This window comes from Pseudopipra pipra, chromosome 3 (assembly GCF_036250125.1).
Source record: "Pseudopipra pipra isolate bDixPip1 chromosome 3, bDixPip1.hap1, whole genome shotgun sequence".
In the NCBI taxonomy this organism is placed as follows: Eukaryota; Metazoa; Chordata; class Aves; order Passeriformes; family Pipridae; genus Pseudopipra; species Pseudopipra pipra.
The window spans coordinates 62,353,766-62,373,723 of NC_087551.1; the positions used below are offsets into that span (position 1 = coordinate 62,353,766).

Sequence of the window (19,958 nt, forward strand, 5' to 3'; positions counted from 1 at the left end):
TGCGAATGAAGATTTGGGAAGGGCTCTACCCACATTTGCTGCAAGCGCGCTGGTGGCTAAAGAGGCCAATGCGAGATAGACAAGTTCGGTTGCAAAAGGCACAGCAGAAAGACTCCTTGGATGGTATCGGCAAGACACGATTCTTTCTGCGTTGTCTTTTCTCCTCGAGAGTGATCCTGCGTGTGTTCTCAAAAGAAGCAGCAGCGTTACAGATAGTGTGTCTTCAGGCCTGTCGACTGGAGGCCAGAGTAGAGGCCTGTCGACTGGAGGCCAGAGTAGACCAGTTATGTAGATCAATATGGCCAAGGCTGAGATGTTGTTTCAGGGAGTCCTTGTATCTCCTCTTTGGGGCTCCTCTCTTGCGGCAGCCGGTGGCAAGTTCACCATAAAGCAAGATCTTAGGGAGGCGGTGGTCCTTCATCCTGGAGACATGTTCTGCCCAGCGCAGCTGTGTTCTCAGCAACATGGCCTCAATGCTTGTGACTGCTGCTCGTTCTAGAACAGACATATTGGTCATATAATCTGACCAGTGGATGTTTAGGATTGTACAGCATTGATGGAAGCATTCTAGGAGACGCAGGTGGTGGCGGTAAAAAGTGAGTGGTATACTAAGTATACTAACAGAGAGTGTGATGGATGGTTTCTGTAAGAAATGGTGTGACTTCAGGAGAGGATTCGTAGTTGAAGAGTCTGAAAAACCACAGATACCTTTCTTAAGCCTGAAGGCAGTCCAAGACTGCAGTTACACCTTCCACTGACCACCGCTTATCTCAGTATTTTCTGTGGAGCATGTTCAGAGGAACATTGCAGGGAGAGGTGAATCCCAACGAGATCCTAGAAACTGTTGCCTTGCAGTCTCTCTGTGGATTAAGCTGTCAGTCATTTATTTTCCTCGCATTGTGTTTGGTTCCATTTTCTTAGAGAGAAGTAAAGACTCTGCAGGGCAACAGAACCTTTCCCACATACTAAATGTTTTCAACTCTTTTCTTATTGGTGCTGATGGATTGGCTGTGCTTCTAATGTAAAATTTGATTTTCCATGCCAACTTCAGAGGACGTTGACCTGACTCCCCAGATGAGTCCTTACACTGCCCTCAGGATGTTCACAGAATTGCCTGTCCTTAAGGCCTGAACCCAAGTGTCTGGGACAGTCTCAGATTCAACATATAAGCGCAACATTGCCTCACTGACCTGCAGTGGCTGTCCCATGAGACTGCCTACAGGTTGTCTAGCATCAGATGCCCAGCTGCTTATGACCACTTCTTTTTTAATGCCTTGCATCACTCGGCACAGCTAGAATTAAACTCTTAATAATGTTTTCACTATTGTTTTCCCAGTGGGACACTGGGTGTCAGCAAATTAAAGAGTAAGCTGAGCCAGTAAAGGAGTTTTGGAATACTTGCAGAATTTTCTTTTTGGAGAGGAGAGACCCGAGCTCTCTGGGATTTGCTGGGTTAGCTGGGAAGCACTTGATAATGTTAGCTAAAAGCCTTCCCCCCCAGCCCCCCCCCGCAATACTCTACTCTCTTCCTTTTGTCACACAACCTTCCTCTGCTGTCTCTACAAAAAGGCTTTCATGCAATCTGGCTGGTCAGCTGTTGCCTTTGTGCATTGTGCTGCATCTGGGATAAAGCGTAAGCTCTTCAGTTCTGATGCTGTACAGTGTGGCGTGAATGCTGATGGTGCTCTGGTTGAGAGAAAAGCAACCAAGCAAACTTACAATTAACAATAACTAAGCAGATTTGAGAACAGCGAGTTCCTAGAAGTAGTTGCATTTTTAAAGGTTTTCCTTTTCTTTACCCTTTCAAAGCTATTCCTGTTGGTATTTTCACTATGGAAAACTGCATTTTTAGGAAACAGACTTGTGTGTAGATCTCAGTATTACAAGATTTGTCTTCAGAAAGCCAATTAGTGCTTGAAGTAGAAGCTAATCGACTTCACAAGTGTGATTTCCGTCCTTTGTCTTACGAACATCAGCAAGCAATCACACTGCAGAACATCACCGAGAGAGAGAGCAAGTACTAGTCTGTTTCTGTACATCTTTTCTGTATGTTTCTATTTCTAGAGGTTTTTTCCACTAATCTAACATGTGTCAGTGTGACCACTATGTGAAGACAGAACAATCTGCTGCAGCAGAGCTCCTCCAGGGTTATAGCTTAATCAGCCCTAGGGTGAGTTCTTAAGTAAAGGAGGTGAGAAGCTGTAGAAAAGAAGCAAAGGTGAAATCTTTGAAAGGAAGAATGTGACTTACTTTGTAGAGGGGGGCAATTTAATTACACATTGCAAGCATAAATAGAAAGCAATTCTATTATAAATTGTGACCCATAAGATGAGCATCCATCCTGATTTCCCTTGGTGTAGTGAGCAGTTAGAAATCAAACTCACATTGATCCTCAAAAATATGGAACAAAAAAGTCCCACCTGTGCTGTAATCAAGCACCAGGTTGCAGACAGACCCCTCCCCAATGCACATCAGTATTAAGATCACAATTCATCCTCTTGAGAAATGTTTTGTACATTAGTTTGATTAGTTTTTACCCAATACCCTGTTGTTTTAGGCATGAATTAGCAAGGAGTTTTGGCACTGTGTATAAATGTCTGCAGTTCTGTTTTCAACACTTTTTAGAACTGACTACAGGTATCAGTGTGGGCACTAAGCACCTTTACTTGTAGTAGCCTATGTATCTAATTCTGAGAAGGGCCAAATGCTGCAGTTAAGGCACTATGTGATGTAAAAATGAAGATACTCCAGCTCTGGCTGTAATCGGCAGGCTGTCAAGTTGTATCAGCCTTTGGAAGCAGAGGAGAGGAGAAAATAGAAAGTTAAGTGCTGTTGAGCTGCAAACTAATGTCAATGCATGGATTGACCTCTGTGTATTTGTTCTTCATTGGCAGGTTGATGACACCTGGAAGTGAAATTCGGTTTGTCCACAAGCACATGGGTCTGGTGCCAGGCTGGGGAGGAGCTGCCCGGCTGGTGCGGATCGTGGGCAGTGGGGCAGCCCTGCAGCTGCTGAGCGGGACTGCCCGGGTGGACCCCGAGAAAGCTTTGCGCCTGGGATTCTCAGAGCGGACCCTGTCATCTTCAGATGAAACCAGGGCCTTAGAAGAAGCCCGAGCCTGGCTGAGTCAGTACACAGAGGGTCCAGTCAGTGTGATACGGGCTATGAAAAAGGTGGTGACAGCAGGAAGAGAGCTCCCACTGGAAGATGCCCTAAGGACAGAAAAGGACATTTTCGGAACTGTATGGGGTGGGCCTGCCAATTTACAGGCATTGGTTAGAAGACCAAAACATAAATGATGGTCAGTGTATTAAGAAATGTTCTTGACCTTTTTGCAAACAAAGCTTTCACTAAAGCAGGCATTGAACTTGCATCATTTAAGGACTTGCCCATTTAAAACTGGCATTAACATTCCTGCCATTCACATATTTGGTGTGCAACCACAGAGAAATCCCTGGCAGATTCTTTACTGTCCTAATCACCCACTGAATGGAGATTAGTGAAATTAGTATGTAAAGGTAAATATTGAGCTGAGAATAGAACTATAATTCTTTTGGAATGAAGCTGAAGATTATTTTCTTTGGAGCTAATTTTTTCTAACTGCTATGGAAAGTAATTACTTGAAAGTTATAATGTTTATTTATTTGCGGAACAGGTGCATCTGAAGTTGCAACATATGAGTTCCCCAATATGAGACCAGTGTCTTTAAGCAGCTTGGAAAGGATAATAACCAGTGAGAGGATAGTTTTTATTTTTTCATCTCTACTCAGTTCTTCGCTATCCAAGGATACTTCAATTTTAATGGTGTTTTTACAGAAGCTTTAACTTACTGAGACCTTCTAGCCCTCATTCACTGACACTGATTCAGGTTTTTAAATGCATTTAGGAGTATTCTCACTGCTCAAGGAATCAACTACCTACACATGCATCTGCACATGCCCATATCCTGGACCTGTGCAAAGCTGCTGACCTGGTTCTTTACATAGAATCTAGTTGAAATCTGGGAAGGACATGATGAATCATACTCCCAAATGGGATGTCCTTAACTGACTGGGTGTCAGAGTACTTCAGCATCCTGGTAAGACTTGTGTGTGGATATGTCTATATCTTTCGTTAGAGCATTTTTTCTGGTAGGGCATATTTGGGCTGATCAGAAGATTTGGAACTGGGTTTCCACTTCATGCCGGTGACTATTCAAGTAATTAGATAACTCATTGGGGAAGGTTTTATCTTTAGAAAATAGAAACTCACAGAGTCCCTGCTTTGGCAGATGATTCTTAAAATTAAACATCTATGAGAGCAAAACCATACAGACATATCTATGACTGAGAGTTTCATGTACTGTCGGTTAGGATACTCTTGTCTCTAAATCCAGCAGAGACTGAGATCTGAGCCCAGAACCCAAGTACTCTGTGGGAGCATGTTAACGAGGAAAGTTTGGGCTCTGTGTTTGGCCTGACCAGGCGTAACTAGCTCCAGATGATGGAACAAGCTCCCCTAGGAAAGGCAATTTTGTGGATGGAAATCCATGTTACAATTTCCACAGTGTGGCACGATTCCTGAGTTTTAGACAGTGAGGTAACTACATGTTTGAGGATTTGGGGACAAATCAATGATGGGAATTTGGCTTGGATTGCCTGTTAAGATTCTGCAGGTTTTGAGCAGATGCTGTGATCTGCTAGGGATGTTTCACTATATGGTTTTCACAGCAAGGAGCCCGAAGCAATGAAGAGAAATGCTGAAGAAAGGGATGTGTTTTGAGTTGGCACCTCAGGGAAGATAAGGAACTTGCCTCCACCCTGTAGATCCTGCATCTTTGCCTTAATATCTGAAGCACTGATGGAGAATGATTTCAAATGTCTCTTCCCCAAAAACAAAGTTCAATTTTTACTTTCAGGTTAGAGAAGAGACAGGAATGAGAACATGGGGAGACAGTGTTCTGGTTTGTGCCTCTTTCTCCCCCTGCCCCTTTTTATTCAATAGCTCAGTTGTTAGTCCCCTGTGTAGCTGGATTCTTTCCTGTGCCTTAAAGGACTTCAAACCCGTTACTTCACAGGTATGAATGTTTTAATGTAGTCCGGCTGCACTTGACTGTTTAGTAATGAAACTGTTCTGCTTTTCATGGAGTTCCTCAAGACTCATGAGAGACTCCAGACTGCCAGCATCACTGAACCTTCAAAGCATGCTCCAGTCCATACTCATCCAGCTTTTTGTAGCAATAGCACATCACGTTGATGTGAGTCAAAATAAATGTGCTTTAAAGGGCAACTGGTTATGTCTTTGCTAGTAGCAAGAACAGATTTGCAAATGCTAATACCCTAATGACATTTTTTAAGTGGGTGTGAAAATTGCTTAGAACCTGAGCAAGACTCTTGAATTTTTTTTTTCTTTAGTGCATTAGGCTCATAAATGTATTGTGTACTGGATGATACAAATTTGAAAAGGAGGAAATTGTAGCAAAAAAGCAGAATTTGGTTTCCTTCACACTTTGAACCAGATCTGTGCTGCCAGTAAGTAAAACTCAGTATGTACACCTATTGGGGATCTCTTTCCATTTTGATTTGTAGACAATGAGCTTATTTCTCATTTCAGCAAATGCATTTCCCCAGCCACCCTCTCTGACTTGTATCAAAGGTCAACATTTGCTTCTAAGAAAACAGGGCAAATATTTAACTAGTACAGAGCAAGACACACTCAGACAGAAAGGGTTACGGAAAGTCATTTTGTTGATATCATAAATATGCCGAACATAGGTATGGGACATTCTGAAGATCATTACAGGTCTTGATCAAGGATTTTGTGAGTACTCTAATACCATATTCTCTGGTCTATTTTCTATTTGAAAAGGTATTTTAGAGCCCTTCACGTGAAAACCAGCCAAGTAAACTACCATGAGTGCTAGGATGAGAGCTCCAGATGGAGATGAAATGGAATCCTGTTTTCCCCCTTTGAAAGCTAAATGCTTTATTTCATACTTGCTTATCATCTTAAAGTGACAAATACCTGTAACCAGCAGCTGATAAGCATTTGCATTTTCCTTATTAAAAGACTATGAGCTTCCTCTCAGATTTTTTCCCCGTCTGAAAGTGCTTAAAACCAAATAAGCTCTAAATGCACAAAATAAATTAGAAACATCAAAATTGATAGTCCCAGTCTCCCAATTAAATAGCATGCTAGCTTTTGTACTTCCTAGGGACTAGTTTGCCAGCTCCCTCCTCAGCAAACTAAGTTTCCTATTACATTGTGAAATGCCCATCTTGTTCTTTCCTCTGTGTAGTGGATCATGCTGAGGGCTTAATGGGGGTGTGGATTCTGCACCAAGCATTTAAGGGTTGGGTACTGGAGATCACCTTTAGCAATATAAATACTTCTATCTTATTTGCTGCTGATAGAAATATACTAAGCAAGTGGTCAATCTAGATAAGCAAGGTGTTCTTGCAGAATGCTTGGTTCAATATGATCTTTTTTTTAACCATGACATAGGATTCCTGTATCTGTAGTTATCTGTTCTCCTGGAAATGAAAACTTGATGTAGATTACATAGTATTTAAATTTCCTTTTTCCTTCTGCTCCACTGTGCATTTCTCTGGCTGTGCTGTACAAGTTGAAAATCACTTAATGCACAGGATTACAGAAAACCACAAAATGCAATGTGGCTGTGGCTTTGCAAAAATAGACAGAGAACATGTCTCCTACTGAAGGTAATGGTTTAAATATAAGATGGGAATTACCAGTTACTACTTTTTCCTAGATTGATCTGGGGAGTGCATTTACCACTCTGATGATTGGCTATTAATCTCTCACTAGCCATACTTTATTTTAGTACTTCACAGCTGCAGTCAGCCAGCAGGAGCCAAAAGCAGCAGCATGGGTGGGGGGCTAAACAGAGGTCTGCCTCTTTGCTTTGGTCAAAAAACCCAAGGATAATCACTGATGAAATCATTTGTAGACTGTTTGGGCTGAAAATCCTGAAATTAAGTATATAGTGAGTCAAGTTCTTGTATTTAGCTCCTTGCTTTCTTCAACACATATCCCTCACATAAAGTAAAATGTGTGCACATAGCAGAAGTGTTCTTACTGAAGGCCTTTGCGGCACAAAGTCAGATTTTGATTAGAGCCACTGTGTGCTAACTCAAAACAGAGAAATAAAACAGCTAGCAACTAACAAATAGAGAAAAAAAGACTCCATCCTGTTTCCTTCTGAAGTCCATGTTACTGGCTTATTTTCTTATGGAACTGAAAGATGATGGTAAAAATCTGTGTTCAAGAGCATCTATTCCTAGCTGAGAAAGAAGGAAATCTTCCTTATTTCATCCTCGTCTCCTCTGCACTTTCCTGGCCCACTGATCTCACCTGTAGGCAGAGGAAACAAACTAGAGGGCTGGCACAACTTTGTCCAAGATTAGACACGTCAGCCATCATTACGGGAAGGAGAACATTTTAGAATTTTAAGTCTAGCATCTTCAAAAATCATCTCATTTAATTCCACTCAAATAGTTGGTTGTTTGTCTAAAGCAACTTTTAAGATCTGTAGTAGCTACCTATCAGCTACTGTCCCTTTCTGTTCAGGGACACATACACTAAGAATTGGAGTTTAATTAGCTTGATTATAAAGGTTGAATCCAGAATCAACTAATGCTGTTTCTCAATTTGAAAAAAATGTAAAACAACTGCCACAGACAGAAAAGACAAGCTGTGCTTTTCAAGATCTGGCTTCTAACATTCTGTGATACACAGAAGTCCATTTGTAGAAATGCAGCCCCTAGATTGCTAGTACATGCACAAACTACCCCTTCTGTGCTGCCACTGGTTTTGCTATGAACAGATAAACAGCAATACAGTCCTTAATATCCATGTCCTTTGTTACAGGGTCAACTTTGATAACTTATGCTCTTTCATTTCAATATTTCTGCTGTTAAGGTTGTGTGTGATACTTCTGCCCACCATGAACAATGAAGTGAGTTAATCAGCTCTTCAGATGAGAAATGAGTGTTGTCTGTGTGAGCAATAAGCCTGCAACTCATGATTTTTCAGTAGAAAAGATGATACTCCTATAGCATTGTGTTTGAGAAAAAGCCAGTCAGGGATGCAAGAACTTCAGGATGCCACTCAGAGCCAGTCCTCTCTTCTGGCAAAAACAGGAAGTTGTTTTATGTTAATTTTCTTTCAGATTCCTCCAGTGAAGTTCAGTTAAACTAGAAACATATCAGAGATTGTTACTGATAAAATGTAGTTTTATTAAATTATAAATTCTGTAACAAAAACAAGACAAATCAAGAAAGACCTCAAAAACAAAACTACAAGGACTAGATGGCAAAGCCAGTGAAAAAGCCATGGAGAGCGTGTAGGATTTGCAACACAAGTTAACAGCATTTTTACATTTCCATTGAAAGAAGGTAAATGATTGCTCTTGTCTAGCAAAAACACATTTTAACTCCAAACTCACATCTATTTTCTCACATTAAATTAAGCATCCTGCTTCACACCCAACACCTTGCCTGATTCCACATTGCTTTAGTGTTCTTTTCATACATCAATCCATGCAGAAAGTAGTAAGACACTTAATGCAACAGTCAGGTAATGAAGACAATTCAAGTTGTACAGTAGATATACATTGGCTAAAGAGGGATAGAGTATCTCCAGGGGAAAATGCTACAAAATAAACACAAGACGTTCTCAAGAAAACTGGGCATTGCTAAGTAGCTTTCAAACCATTAACAGGACAACCCAGTTTCCTACAGTTAAGAATCTTCCAGCTGAGACATGTTAAGAGACTTAAGTTAAAACAGGCCAAATCTGTTTCTCCCCTTCACCCCACCCTCCCACCAAACACACTGCTAGGTTTGAGTGCGATGCCAATGTGGACAGAAAATTTACAGAAAATTACAAGCGAGTTTTTTTTCGCATGGCTCTAGATTTAAACTTCAGTGACTGTGCACTGTCCATCTGGCCTTCTAGATCTTACACTTGTGTTTACCACCCCACCCCCTGCCACTGGTCTATCTGCTCCTGACTGGCTTGCACTGGCGTTCAAATGTCTCTGCTGGACAGAGGATGGGCGTTCCTGAATGTGGGCAGACACATCTTCGCTATCGCTGCTGGCATCCGATTCGGTCTCCTCAACAGAGGTGTCAGGGACTGGCACCCTACCAGAAGATGATGATTCGTGGTCTTCTTCTCCCTCTCCCCTATGACTCCTTTCAGCCATACTGTCTCCATTTATTTGCAAGTGGGCAAAAGAGTTCTCTAGAGAATTGCTTGTATCAGGTGATGGCGTTGAAGGACTCAACAGCTGACCATCCAGTGATGGCAGGGGCCTCACAGAAATGGGTGCTAGAGGCTGCACAGCCGCAGCCCCCGGAGTCAGTGTGCTGTCTGCACCATCAGCAGAGCTCTCTCTTGCCAGGTTGACAGTGTTAGTGTCACAGTCCAGCCTCAGCCCAGCCACTCCCTTCTTTGGTATATCTATTATGTCCCGTTTTATTTTTCTGCGACGTCCATGCTCATTTCTCCTATACTGTACCATATTTTCAAGATCTGCTACATATAAAAAACCAGCAATGAGCATTTCAGTGCTCTTTTTACCCTTGGCAAAGGCATCTTCCAGCTCTCTGCTGGTACGTTCATCATACTGCCACCAACCATTTCTACCTTCATAGTACCAAGCATATTCTCCATTGCCTCTGCTCGCTGCTTTGAGTTCTTCAGGTGACAATAAGGTTGGCTTGTCAAGAAAATCCTCAGGAATCTCCTGCCGGCAGAGTGCACATCGTTTCCCAAGCCAAGAAGCTCCCTTCACACACAGATAGCAGAAAACATGTTTACAAGGCAGACTTACAGGATGGACACATGTTTGCAGACAGATAGCACATTCAGGGACTGGCAGGGAAGGTGCTGCATTAGTACACGACTCATTTGTCTTCCTGTTTGTGGGAAGCATGTTGATCGAATGATCTATTTCACCACAGCCAGCCATCCTGCAGAGGATCAAAGAGATTTAAATCAGTTTATTGTGTCAACTTAAACTGGCACCTTGCATCACATTTTACCTCAATATCCACAGAATGAGACACCTACCTTAATTTAAGGTAAGCTACCATTTATGAAGCTCAACTCAAAAAAATATTGATAGGTTTACATTCAGTTTCCTGAAGTGACAAACTAAATCAAGTACTGGGGGAATTTCTTTTGCTGATCACCAATCTTTTATCTGTTTAATTTTCACCATGTTAACATACCAAGTTAGAAAACAAATTTTGGAATTTCCTCTATTCATTTGCTGAAGCAGTGTTGACTAATAAACCTTCAGCCAACCAGTTATTTTGGTGCCTCCTCAGGAAATTTAAAGAAACTCTGATTCTTTCCTCAAGAGGTGACCTAGCTGCAAACATTGAACTTAAAACAATCTCTCTTTAGACTACTGGTGATCACTAATTTGATTAAAGGATTGCCTGAACAGTACCTCAGACTAGGTATATACAGTAGAAAATAGGCCTGGCAGCAGCACCCAGCTGAAGTATTCCACCACTCTGTTTCTTAGTTCCCATCCACCATGGTATGCTATCCCTCAAACTGGACTCAGAACCACCACAGGGCTGCAGAAAGAACCAGACTGGAAAACTGAGGCGGTCTTTTCGAAAATACCTTGGATTCCTTCTTCCTAAACATCAAGAGAACTCCCTGATATATCTGAGTGCCTCTTGAAAGGCATCACTGCAGACCAGCAGAAGCAGCAGTATATGCCAGCAGAGACACAGCTGTGACTTGACTGGCTTGGGAAGTCATTGCCTTTACTTTCTCTGGCCATATCTTATTTCTGTCATTAAATATGATTTTGTAACTGTAAGAGAACGGGTAATGCAAAACTGTGTCACTTTGGCATTGTGTAGGATTTAAGTAGTTGAAAAATTCTAGCCTAAATATGCAAATGCCTTCTCAACTACATTTTTGCCATGGCAATCTTTCACAGTCTGTTTCATGGTAATTTTCCTTTTACTTATTAACAGTGAAAACCAAACACCAGATATCAAATGAGGGAGAAGAATGGGCTTTGCAGAACAGAGCCTAAAAAGGTGCCTTTTTCCATTTAAATTCCTAAGGAACTTTGAGACTGATATTCAGCAAAACAGCCTTTCAGTGAAAGTAGTCTTTGTTGTACAGGCAGCTAGGAATAGTTAATGCAAAACTACCACAGGCATGTGGGTCAAAAGGGACCTTTAGAGGTCATGTAGTCCAGTCTCCTGCCCCACATGGCACCAACACCAGTACTATATTAGATCAGCCGTGGCTTTGTCTAGCTGAGTTTTTTTGAAAAGGGCAAGGATGGAGATACCACGGCCTCCCTGGACAGTCTGTTCTAATGTTACACACATTTCTAGCAGAATGTGTTACCTCAAGAGAAAGTGCCTAGCTGTAAAAGCCTCCACTGCTTTAAAAATCTTATAAATACATGCTAAGATTAAAAAAAAAACAGCTTCAGTATCTGTATTTATCTTTACAATAATGTATTATATGCTGTTTACTTAAAAAATATATTTCTGTATGCTGTCTGTTCCCTTCTATCACTACAATTTCCTCTTGAAAGATCAATGCCTCTTTAATCCTTTTTTATCAAATAATTCTTTTGAAAGCTCTACGGCTCAAATACTTTTTCCCGAAGTAGCACATAATTGTATCCACCTATGTTTCAGTTTTGTATCTGAATTTCTTTCTCTGAGATTAATGACAAATCTGCATAGTAGTTCTTAAATCAGCAAGCCAGATGCAGACACAGCATTACCTACCAGCTGGTAACTATGTTTTCACTCCACAGTACACATCTCTATGTGAGATCCATGCTAACAACGTTGTGAACAAGTTGCTTTTTGGAAGCCTCACACTTTTGAGGTTATATTTTTATAATGAACAGATTTTTTACAGCAAAACTAGGGGTTTATAATGAGAAAGTTACTAGAAGAGGGGGAGAAGAAAATCTACTGAGATTTCAGAATACCCACGAACACAACCCAACCAGTATTTCACAACAGAAGAGCTGACAGAAATCCAGCTATTGATTAATTTGCACTAACCATGGCTAAGGTAAAGGATCTATATTTTCAAGTGCCCCCATAATGAAATACTACTGTGCAAAAAGGCACAGCAGCAGAGATTTTTAGTTCAGTGCTACAGTTTTACAAAAGGCTGCTTCTCCCTGAATATCCTTTACAAGGTTATCCTTTTCAGACGCAAAGAAAAGATTAGAACAACCTGTAGGTAAGTAACTTCTATAAAAGTCACATATCATAATTAAGATTTTGGAGGTGATTTAAATGCAATGGAGGGGTTAAAAAGGCCATGCACTTTGACAAACAAAATTCTGATGGTGTGAGCTAAACTAAAGGTAATCTAAAAGAAGAGTTAAAAGTTTTCACCTTTTCACTGAAAGCAAAAAATTATAATTCTTGAACTGTGCTCAATCAGTCACCCATTAATTTTAGGGATCTGTAATTCCTTACTAGATCAAGACAGTAATGCAGGATATGAAAATGAATAAATGCCTTATCTTGAAATTCCTACATTATTTTTAATGACTCTAAGGAAAATGTTAAGTATAAAATGAATAGAGCTGGAGGAGCAAACACTTATCTCTAAAAAAATGCTACCCAGGAACATAAAACTCTTAAAAGATAAGCACAACTGCAGTTGCATGTGCTCAGAATGCAGGACAATTACGCACTTGAAGATTCCTATCAACTAAACTGATGCTGTCTCACTTCTTGTTTTTAAAGGAAGATCCTAATTAATCCTTTTTTGTTTACCTTTTTAAGTATTTAATCTAGGTCACAGAGTTTGTTTATAAGCTAGTATGAGAATGTACATGTACATAGGTTTTTACTGAAGAAGTAATCCTTCAGAACAAAGGAAAAAAACATCTAGGACTGCTATTCTGCTACATTATGCCTGTGGAAGCACGTTCATTGCAACTACAGGGTATTAAAACAAAACTGACTACACAATATTTTTCCTGAAATTAAGAGCAGTATTTTATAACAAGGTTCAATCAAAATAGGCTTCATATCAGAACTGTTATCAAACAGGAAAGCTTTGTTTTTTGGAGGACTGGGTTCCCTTAAGACATTCCTGGCAACACAGAAAATCACATTATTGATCAGTGAGGCTAAAAATTAATTAAACACAAGGAAAAATTCTAAAAATAATTGTATTTGAAGGATCCTCAATTCAGGTATAAATAAGGGAACAATAAGCACCTGAGCTCTGCATTTTAACATAATACAGCCTAAAAAGCAACTGAGAAGGAATTAGTCCACAATCTTGCCAGATCCAACCCACCTCTTTATTATTCTTTTGTGAGTTTTTATTTTTAGTACTAAAACATACATTTAATTTCAAAGCTATGGGGCCTTCATCAACACACAAAGTATGGAAGAGGTGATGTATAACAACTACATGAAAATACCCCAGGCCTTCTTGGACTCTAATGGAAGGAAAGGTAAGTTCACACAAAACCACCTCAAAACTGAGTATGTTTTCATTTCATTCCAGGCAAATTCTAACTGCAACTAAACAGTCCATCAAGGATCTGACATGTATAAGTCCATTAACAAAACAACAGCTTACTTTTTCTGAACAATTTCTACTGAAGCATGCCACAAGACTAAAATGTCCTCTCTTCAGACGTCTCCAGCTAGGATGGCAGGTCCTCCTTCCCAAGGCTGGCTCATTCCTGACTTGTCCTGCCCAGTGGTACACTACAGTGTTTCAGCTTCTCTGCAAACTAATGGAAAGCAAATAATACCACCATTACAATGTTGTCCAGAGGTATAAGCAAGCAAAATACAATGCCATGGTTCTGTTACAGAAAAGAAATTACTATGCCTTTATTTACTTGATGCAGGCTATTTTCAATAAGAATATCATCAGAATTCTGTTTTATTTTTTGAAATAATCAATTTTGGCCCACAGTTTTTGTTTTGATGTCTGGGTTAAGCAAATTATCTTTTTTTTAAAGTATTATAAAAGGAAAATATTTTTTATTATAGTAAGTTAATTGCTTATTTCCATGCAGTGACCATGTACACAAAAGGAGAAACAAGACCAAAGTTAGGAGTATGTTATGTTTATGCAAATTTAACCTCTGATAAATGACCCCTTATATTCAGGCAATTTAAAAAGTCATAATGGCTTCCTAAAGCTGTTTATAAAACTATCGATATCATATCATTCTAAAGGACCGCCTAGACTTGTGTGTTGTCTCTTAACAGGGACTACTATCAGATGCTTAAGGAAAAAACAGCGCATGCGAACAGCTGATTTCCCCTGGGTCCTCTCCATATTTCAAGGCTCAGAGCCTTGCATCCTTGTCCTCTTTTACAGAGATCACACACATTCATTTAATGAATGAACATCAGAACCGTTCAGCACTTTTTTCTTTATAAATCTACATATGTACGTCCTCAGATCAGCCTGTGAACAAACTCTATGACCTAGATTTGATACTTAACAGGGTAAACAAACAACAAAAATTAATTAGAACCTTCCTTTATTTCTTTAAAACGTGCTGAAGGGCTCTGAGATTCATCAGTGGAAAGGCATGGGATCTCTGAAAAAGAGGACAAGGATGCAACTCAGTCACCACACCTCTGAGGTGATATACCCCTCTTCAGGGTAGCAGATAAAGTCAGTCACATACATTTGGCGTACGTCACCAACTAGAGCCATGTCGTTTCACAAATATATAATAATCACTGGAAACCAGTAGGGAAGGGAGACCATCAAGATTTCACTCTTGCATTCTCACACCCTAAACGGGAAGGTCTCGATCTAAAAGAACCATTTTCAGGGAATCCTCTGTAAAAAGACTGATGAGTCACAGAGTTGCATCCTCCTTCTGGACTGTAGCTTTCTGGATGATTCTTAAATTTTGAACTACAATTTCCAGTTGCTGCAAAACATTACATACAGGAATGATTTGAAGCAGACCTAAGAATGTCACATCTTTGATTTCAATTTGTTCAAGTAAAGAATCATTTCAGCATAAATACAGTGCAGATCAGATATGTAAGAGTTGAGTAAAGTCAAGAAGTGGTAAGTCCCTGAAAGAACATGGAGCATTATAGTTTTCTATGCTATAGTCCTTCAGCAAATGATTGAACATTTATCACTAACAACATAAGAGTGAAGCGGTCAGATGCCTTCAGTGTAAGAAACATTACTCAAATATGTTACTTCTAAAGTAAATATGTTATTTACTTTATAGCTGAGTTCCATGTAATGTTCTGTCCAGATATTTTTAGAAAGAGCTCCTAAGGAAAAATGCAAAAATTAACAAGCCTATCCACACCTTTTCTCCCCTCATCTTCTAGCAGCTTTCCTTTCTTCACACGTCAATCTGAAATCAAGAGCTGCAATCGCGTTAAAATGATGGCTCTACTAATCCACTGAGACAAGATACTATGTTTTCTACGATCAAAGAGACAGTTGCAACAAGCTTGATGCTGTGGGTGTGGTGTTCAGTCCTTCATCTTGGAAGCCGGCTTACTGTTACTTCGGTACAGGTATCACCTGAAGCCTTTTATCTGCTACCTCTCACAATCCACTAGCAGAGGTAGCACATCATAAAACCAAATGTTATGTGGAGATGGCAGAAAAAGGTTGGGTCAGTTCTGGGAGATTTCTCAGGAAATAAAAATGCATGCAAGGTACGTAATTATCCCTAGAAGAATCCAATTAAAGCAGAATTACAGGATTGTGGTAGAGCAACTTTCCAATTGCTGCACAGCTCTTGAAAAGAACTAGTTCACACACTGACATCACATAACCTATGTTTCATGACATGGTTATTTATTTAATAAGCCAGTCTTGAAAATTCTACTAAACAGACTGACAAACACCTGTGGTTACACACATGTGCCCCTTCCTGCATGATGACTCCTCCTTTGAAGTCAAGTGGGTAAGAGCTGTGCTCTGTACTTAGTGACTAATTTTCTCTTTTTTCCTGTTAACAATCTCTGCAGCAACCTGCAAGTATCCCTTCCTAAAGCCCTGCATCCTATCACCCGTTCTGGAATATCACCTACTTTGAAACTTTAAAGATGCAACAGATGAAGGAAAACTATCAGGAGAAAGAATTCAAATTGGGCAACATCCCTTCCCAAAATGAAGCTCAGCCAGCATGTAATTGCTCTCTTTGTCCCCTTGAATGCAATTTTAAGATCTTGAAGTGCTGGACTTCCCACCTCACCTATCTCCCAAAATGCTTCAGGTTCTCCTTAAGAACAATGTCAAGTTTTTACTAGGCCAAGATGGAATGAAACCATTTCTCATCAGTTCAGTCAACTGCGCCTATCAAATTAACATGCCCAGTAAGTTATCAGGCCTGGCACAATTTTTCAACTTTTCTATTTAAAACAGCAAAAATTTTAAAAAAGAACAACAAAACCAGAAACATACATATTTAACAAGCTGGCTCCTAAACGTTGATGATGAGTTACCTACAGTCTTAAACCTCCTCTGTAAGTAAAATCTTAGCGTTTTAAAAACAAACAAGCACAAACCATTGGTAAATTCAGCTAACATCAGCTTTTAACCAAACCAAACAAAAACTATTACATGAGTCCTACTTCGAATGACAGCTAATCACACAAATTCAGCAACTCCATACAGATTACTCTAAAACATCTATCACAAATTCACCATTTCCTCACTTGAAAACTCAGCAACTACAGTATTACTTTGTAAGAGTAAATTCTCTTCTGTAATAAAATACTTGGATTTTTCTTCCATCAAGCTTCCTAATTTTTAACTCAGTTACGGGAGGGTAGGAGGGGGAAAAAGATCCCTAGAATTCTGCCCTTCCGCCCAGGTCACTGAGAGCCAAACAGTGGGGGAAGAAAGAAGGTGGCTGGTTTATTTAACAGGAAAAATTACTCTCCTGTCTGAAGGTCTGCTACTGTCAATATAGTATCAGCTGAAGGTACTGAGTCTTATCAGGTCCTTTTAAAACTGTCCCTGGCACTGGACAGCACAATAGATAAATAACCTGTTTCCCGTTCTTGCCTACTTTTCTGTATCCATTTCTTAAACTTAGAGTATCTTCAGGAATTGTTGATTGTGATAAGGCTTCAAGTTGCCTGTCATTCCTTATTCCTTATTACACATTAATAACCCCCCAACATTTATTTGTACATTTGGAACTGAATCACAAAGGAATAGTCAAGTGCAGAAGAGTCAATCATTTCTGTATTAAAATGCTACATATGTATTGAAAATGAGGTTGTTCTCCTATGCTACAATCAGAGCACTAATATTGAATTTTGAGCATATTTAATATTTTTATCTATTTAATAAAGAAAAATGTTTGTTTGTCAAATAAAATCAGTGTGCAAAAAGTGAAGCAGAGACTGGTTCATCCTAAGTTATCAGTGCTTCAGAAATTGAAGTAAGTACATTTCTTCCTATACACAGACTTGATTAACATGCACAGAAGACAGGGGAAAAAAAAATCAATTTCAACATAAAGACTTTACCAGGAGACCACTATTCAATAGGCTATAAAAATACTGCAGTTCCAGCTCTCTAAATAAACGACAATTCAATTACATCTAAATTGATGCAATATATTTTCAAGGAAACAAGAACAGAACTTTTTCTTTCACTCAGTACAGATTTTGCATTATAGCAATTTAAACAACCGGCACTCTGATACACTTGTAAAGAAACCACAGTTTTAACCACACAAAACCATAAAGAAAGTTCTTGCAAAAACAATCAATATTTAAGATTTACTCAAGATGACCAAATGAAGATAAAGATTTCACTTTGCCTTCAATACCATTACAAACTGTAATTTTTAGTAGTGTGTTTTTAGAGATGCTTCAGAATCTATTTTTGAGTAGTCCACTGTCCAGAGGCAGCAGTTAACAAAGGAAGCAAGACAGGATTTTTAGTACCACAAACCTGACAAAACCAAAACGTTTTAAAGCTCTTCTCCCTACTCCTTGAAATCTTTTAATACGTACTTGCATACCACACACCAGTAACAAAACCTACAGTATTTCTCAGTCAGAATACAGAAAAGTTGTACTAAAATTAACCCCCCCTCAGTTTTAGTTGGTTTTAACTATTTCACCATTCCGATTGACTCGTTCCTACGAAAAACTGCCATCTGCTTCATATTTTGCAACGATTTTTCAGCAGCCGCAACACGTATCAACGCCAAAAGCGGGACCCATTTTCACGTCCCATTTTAACATTCCGAAAGGGATGCAAATCCAAACACTTGAGCAGTGACCGTCAAGCACAAAGAAACAAAAGCACTTCCATTAAGAACACTTAGTTACTTGTCTCTGGGTGCTCCGCGCTGCGCTCCCGCGACTGTCCGTGTGTCCCTGCGGCTCCGCTCAGCCGCCGCCGGCAGGGATCGAAGCCGGCCGGACACAGCGGTGGCACCCGGAGGGACGGAGCTACACTAAAGCGCTGCACATCGCTCCGGGAATTAAGAGCCGCGCCGGCTCGGCCAGGGGATTCCGCCACGCGTGACGCCGCCACGACTAATGCTCGTGACCTATTTTACTGCCCAACACAACGAAACCCCCAAGTCACAGAATCAATCAGGTTGGAAAACACCTCCGAGACTATCGCGCCCAGCCCAAGTCAGGGCGCGCAGCTCGCCCCGCAACGGCGCCGGGGCGCCGCCTCCCACAGGGACACGGCTCCGCAGGGGGGACCCAGCTAGGCAAGAAGGACCGGGAAGGTTCTGCCTGCGGTCCCGGCTCTCCCTCCCGGCCCCTCCGGGGGGGCTCAGGGAAGGTGTATGGGGAAGGGCTCCTGAGAAAAGCTCCGCCGCCGCAGCTCCGACAGCCGGCACGTGACCCCGCGGGCGGGGCGGCGGTGGGTGACACCCCCCAGCCTCCCCACCGCCAAAACAATACCGGGCAGGGCTCTGCCCGCCGAGCGGTCACCCCTCACCCCGCTCAGCGCAGCTCCGCTGGCCTTTTGTTCGGGGCACCCACCCGCGCGGGAAGGCCGCGCCGCCCGTTCCGGCTCGGCCGCTTCCCGCCGGCGGCAGGGGGGGGCGCAGAGAGGCAGCGCCGGCCCGGCCCCGGGCGGCAGCGCAGGGGGCGCTGTCGGAGCGGCCGTTGCTGGCCGCAGCCGCCACCTCCCCCCGCCCGCTCCACCGAGCGCGGGGACTCACCCGCCGGGCCGCCGGCCGGCCCGCGCCGCTCGGCTGGGCTCGGCTGGGCTGGGTTGGGCTCCGCTCGGCTCCGCCGCCACCTGCCGCTCCCTCCGGCCCCTGCCGGGACAGCGGGACGCGCCAACGTCACGCGCGGGACGGCGCAGCCGAACGCGCCACTGTGACGCGCGGGGGCGGGGCTGCGAGCGTGAAGCGTCACGCGCGCAGCCCCGCCCCGCTCCGCCGGTGTCATGGCGGCCTCGCTCGGCGCAGGCCTGCCGTGTAGAACTTCACCTCTTTTGGGGGCTGGCTCTGGCTGACGCCAGCTGCCCTCCAAAGCCGCTCTGTCACTGCCCTCCTCAACTGGGCAGGGGAGAGGGAACACAGTGAAAGGCTCCTGGGTCGAGTTCAGGACAGGAACAGATCAGTCACGAGTTGCCGTCACGGCAAAACAGACTCGACGTGGGGAAATTAATTTACGACTGTCAAATTAGAGCAGGATGATGACAAATAAACCCGAATCTTCGAACACCATCCTCCCTCCCCTTCTTCCCAGGAAGATTTCTAGTTTCCCACTCCTGATTTTCAGGGTGCAGGTGTTCAGGAACAGCCTGCTCCAGTGTGGGTTTCTCACAGGGTCACAAGTCCTTCCAGCAAACCTACTCCAGCATGGGCTCCTCTCTCCATGGGTTCAGGTCCTCCCAGGAGCCTGCTCCAGTGTGGGCTTCCCAGTGGGTCACAGCCCCCTTCGGGCACCCACCTGCTCTGCTGTGGGTTCCTCCAGGG

The 19,958-nt window shown here is 42.0% G+C and overlaps 2 protein-coding genes across 13 annotated transcripts in view; one reads left to right on the forward strand and one right to left on the reverse strand.

The window, feature by feature from the left end:
• The window catches only part of ECHDC1 (ethylmalonyl-CoA decarboxylase 1), a 45,771-nt gene extending 39,201 nt beyond the window's left edge, over window positions 1-6,570 (forward strand). For all 8 annotated transcript variants that reach the window (XM_064649563.1, XM_064649567.1, XM_064649566.1 and 5 more), the window contains one exon: window positions 2,895-6,570. In XM_064649563.1, the coding sequence (XP_064505633.1) occupies window positions 2,895-3,300 (406 nt within the window). In that variant the 3' untranslated portion in view covers window positions 3,301-6,570. The remainder of the gene's footprint in view (window positions 1-2,894) is intronic.
• A 1,644-nt stretch (window positions 6,571-8,214) lies between these two features.
• On the reverse strand, window positions 8,215-19,344 carry RNF146 (ring finger protein 146). Of its 5 annotated transcripts, XM_064649574.1 has the most exons (4): window positions 19,194-19,344; window positions 13,619-13,775; window positions 10,646-10,841; window positions 8,215-9,978 (listed from the first exon to the last, which is right to left on the reverse strand). In XM_064649574.1, the coding sequence occupies exon 4, from the start codon at window positions 9,975-9,977 to the stop codon at window positions 8,919-8,921; it is 1,059 nt and encodes a 352-aa protein (XP_064505644.1). In that variant the 5' UTR covers window position 9,978; window positions 10,646-10,841; window positions 13,619-13,775; window positions 19,194-19,344; the 3' UTR covers window positions 8,215-8,918. The 5 variants fall into 5 exon arrangements, with proteins under 5 accessions (XP_064505644.1, XP_064505641.1, XP_064505643.1 ...); XM_064649571.1 differs by lacking the exon at window positions 10,646-10,841 and having other exon boundaries at window positions 19,194-19,343; XM_064649573.1 differs by lacking the exons at window positions 10,646-10,841; window positions 19,194-19,344 and adding an exon at window positions 18,968-19,044.
• Window positions 19,345-19,958: the final 614 nt, after the last annotated feature.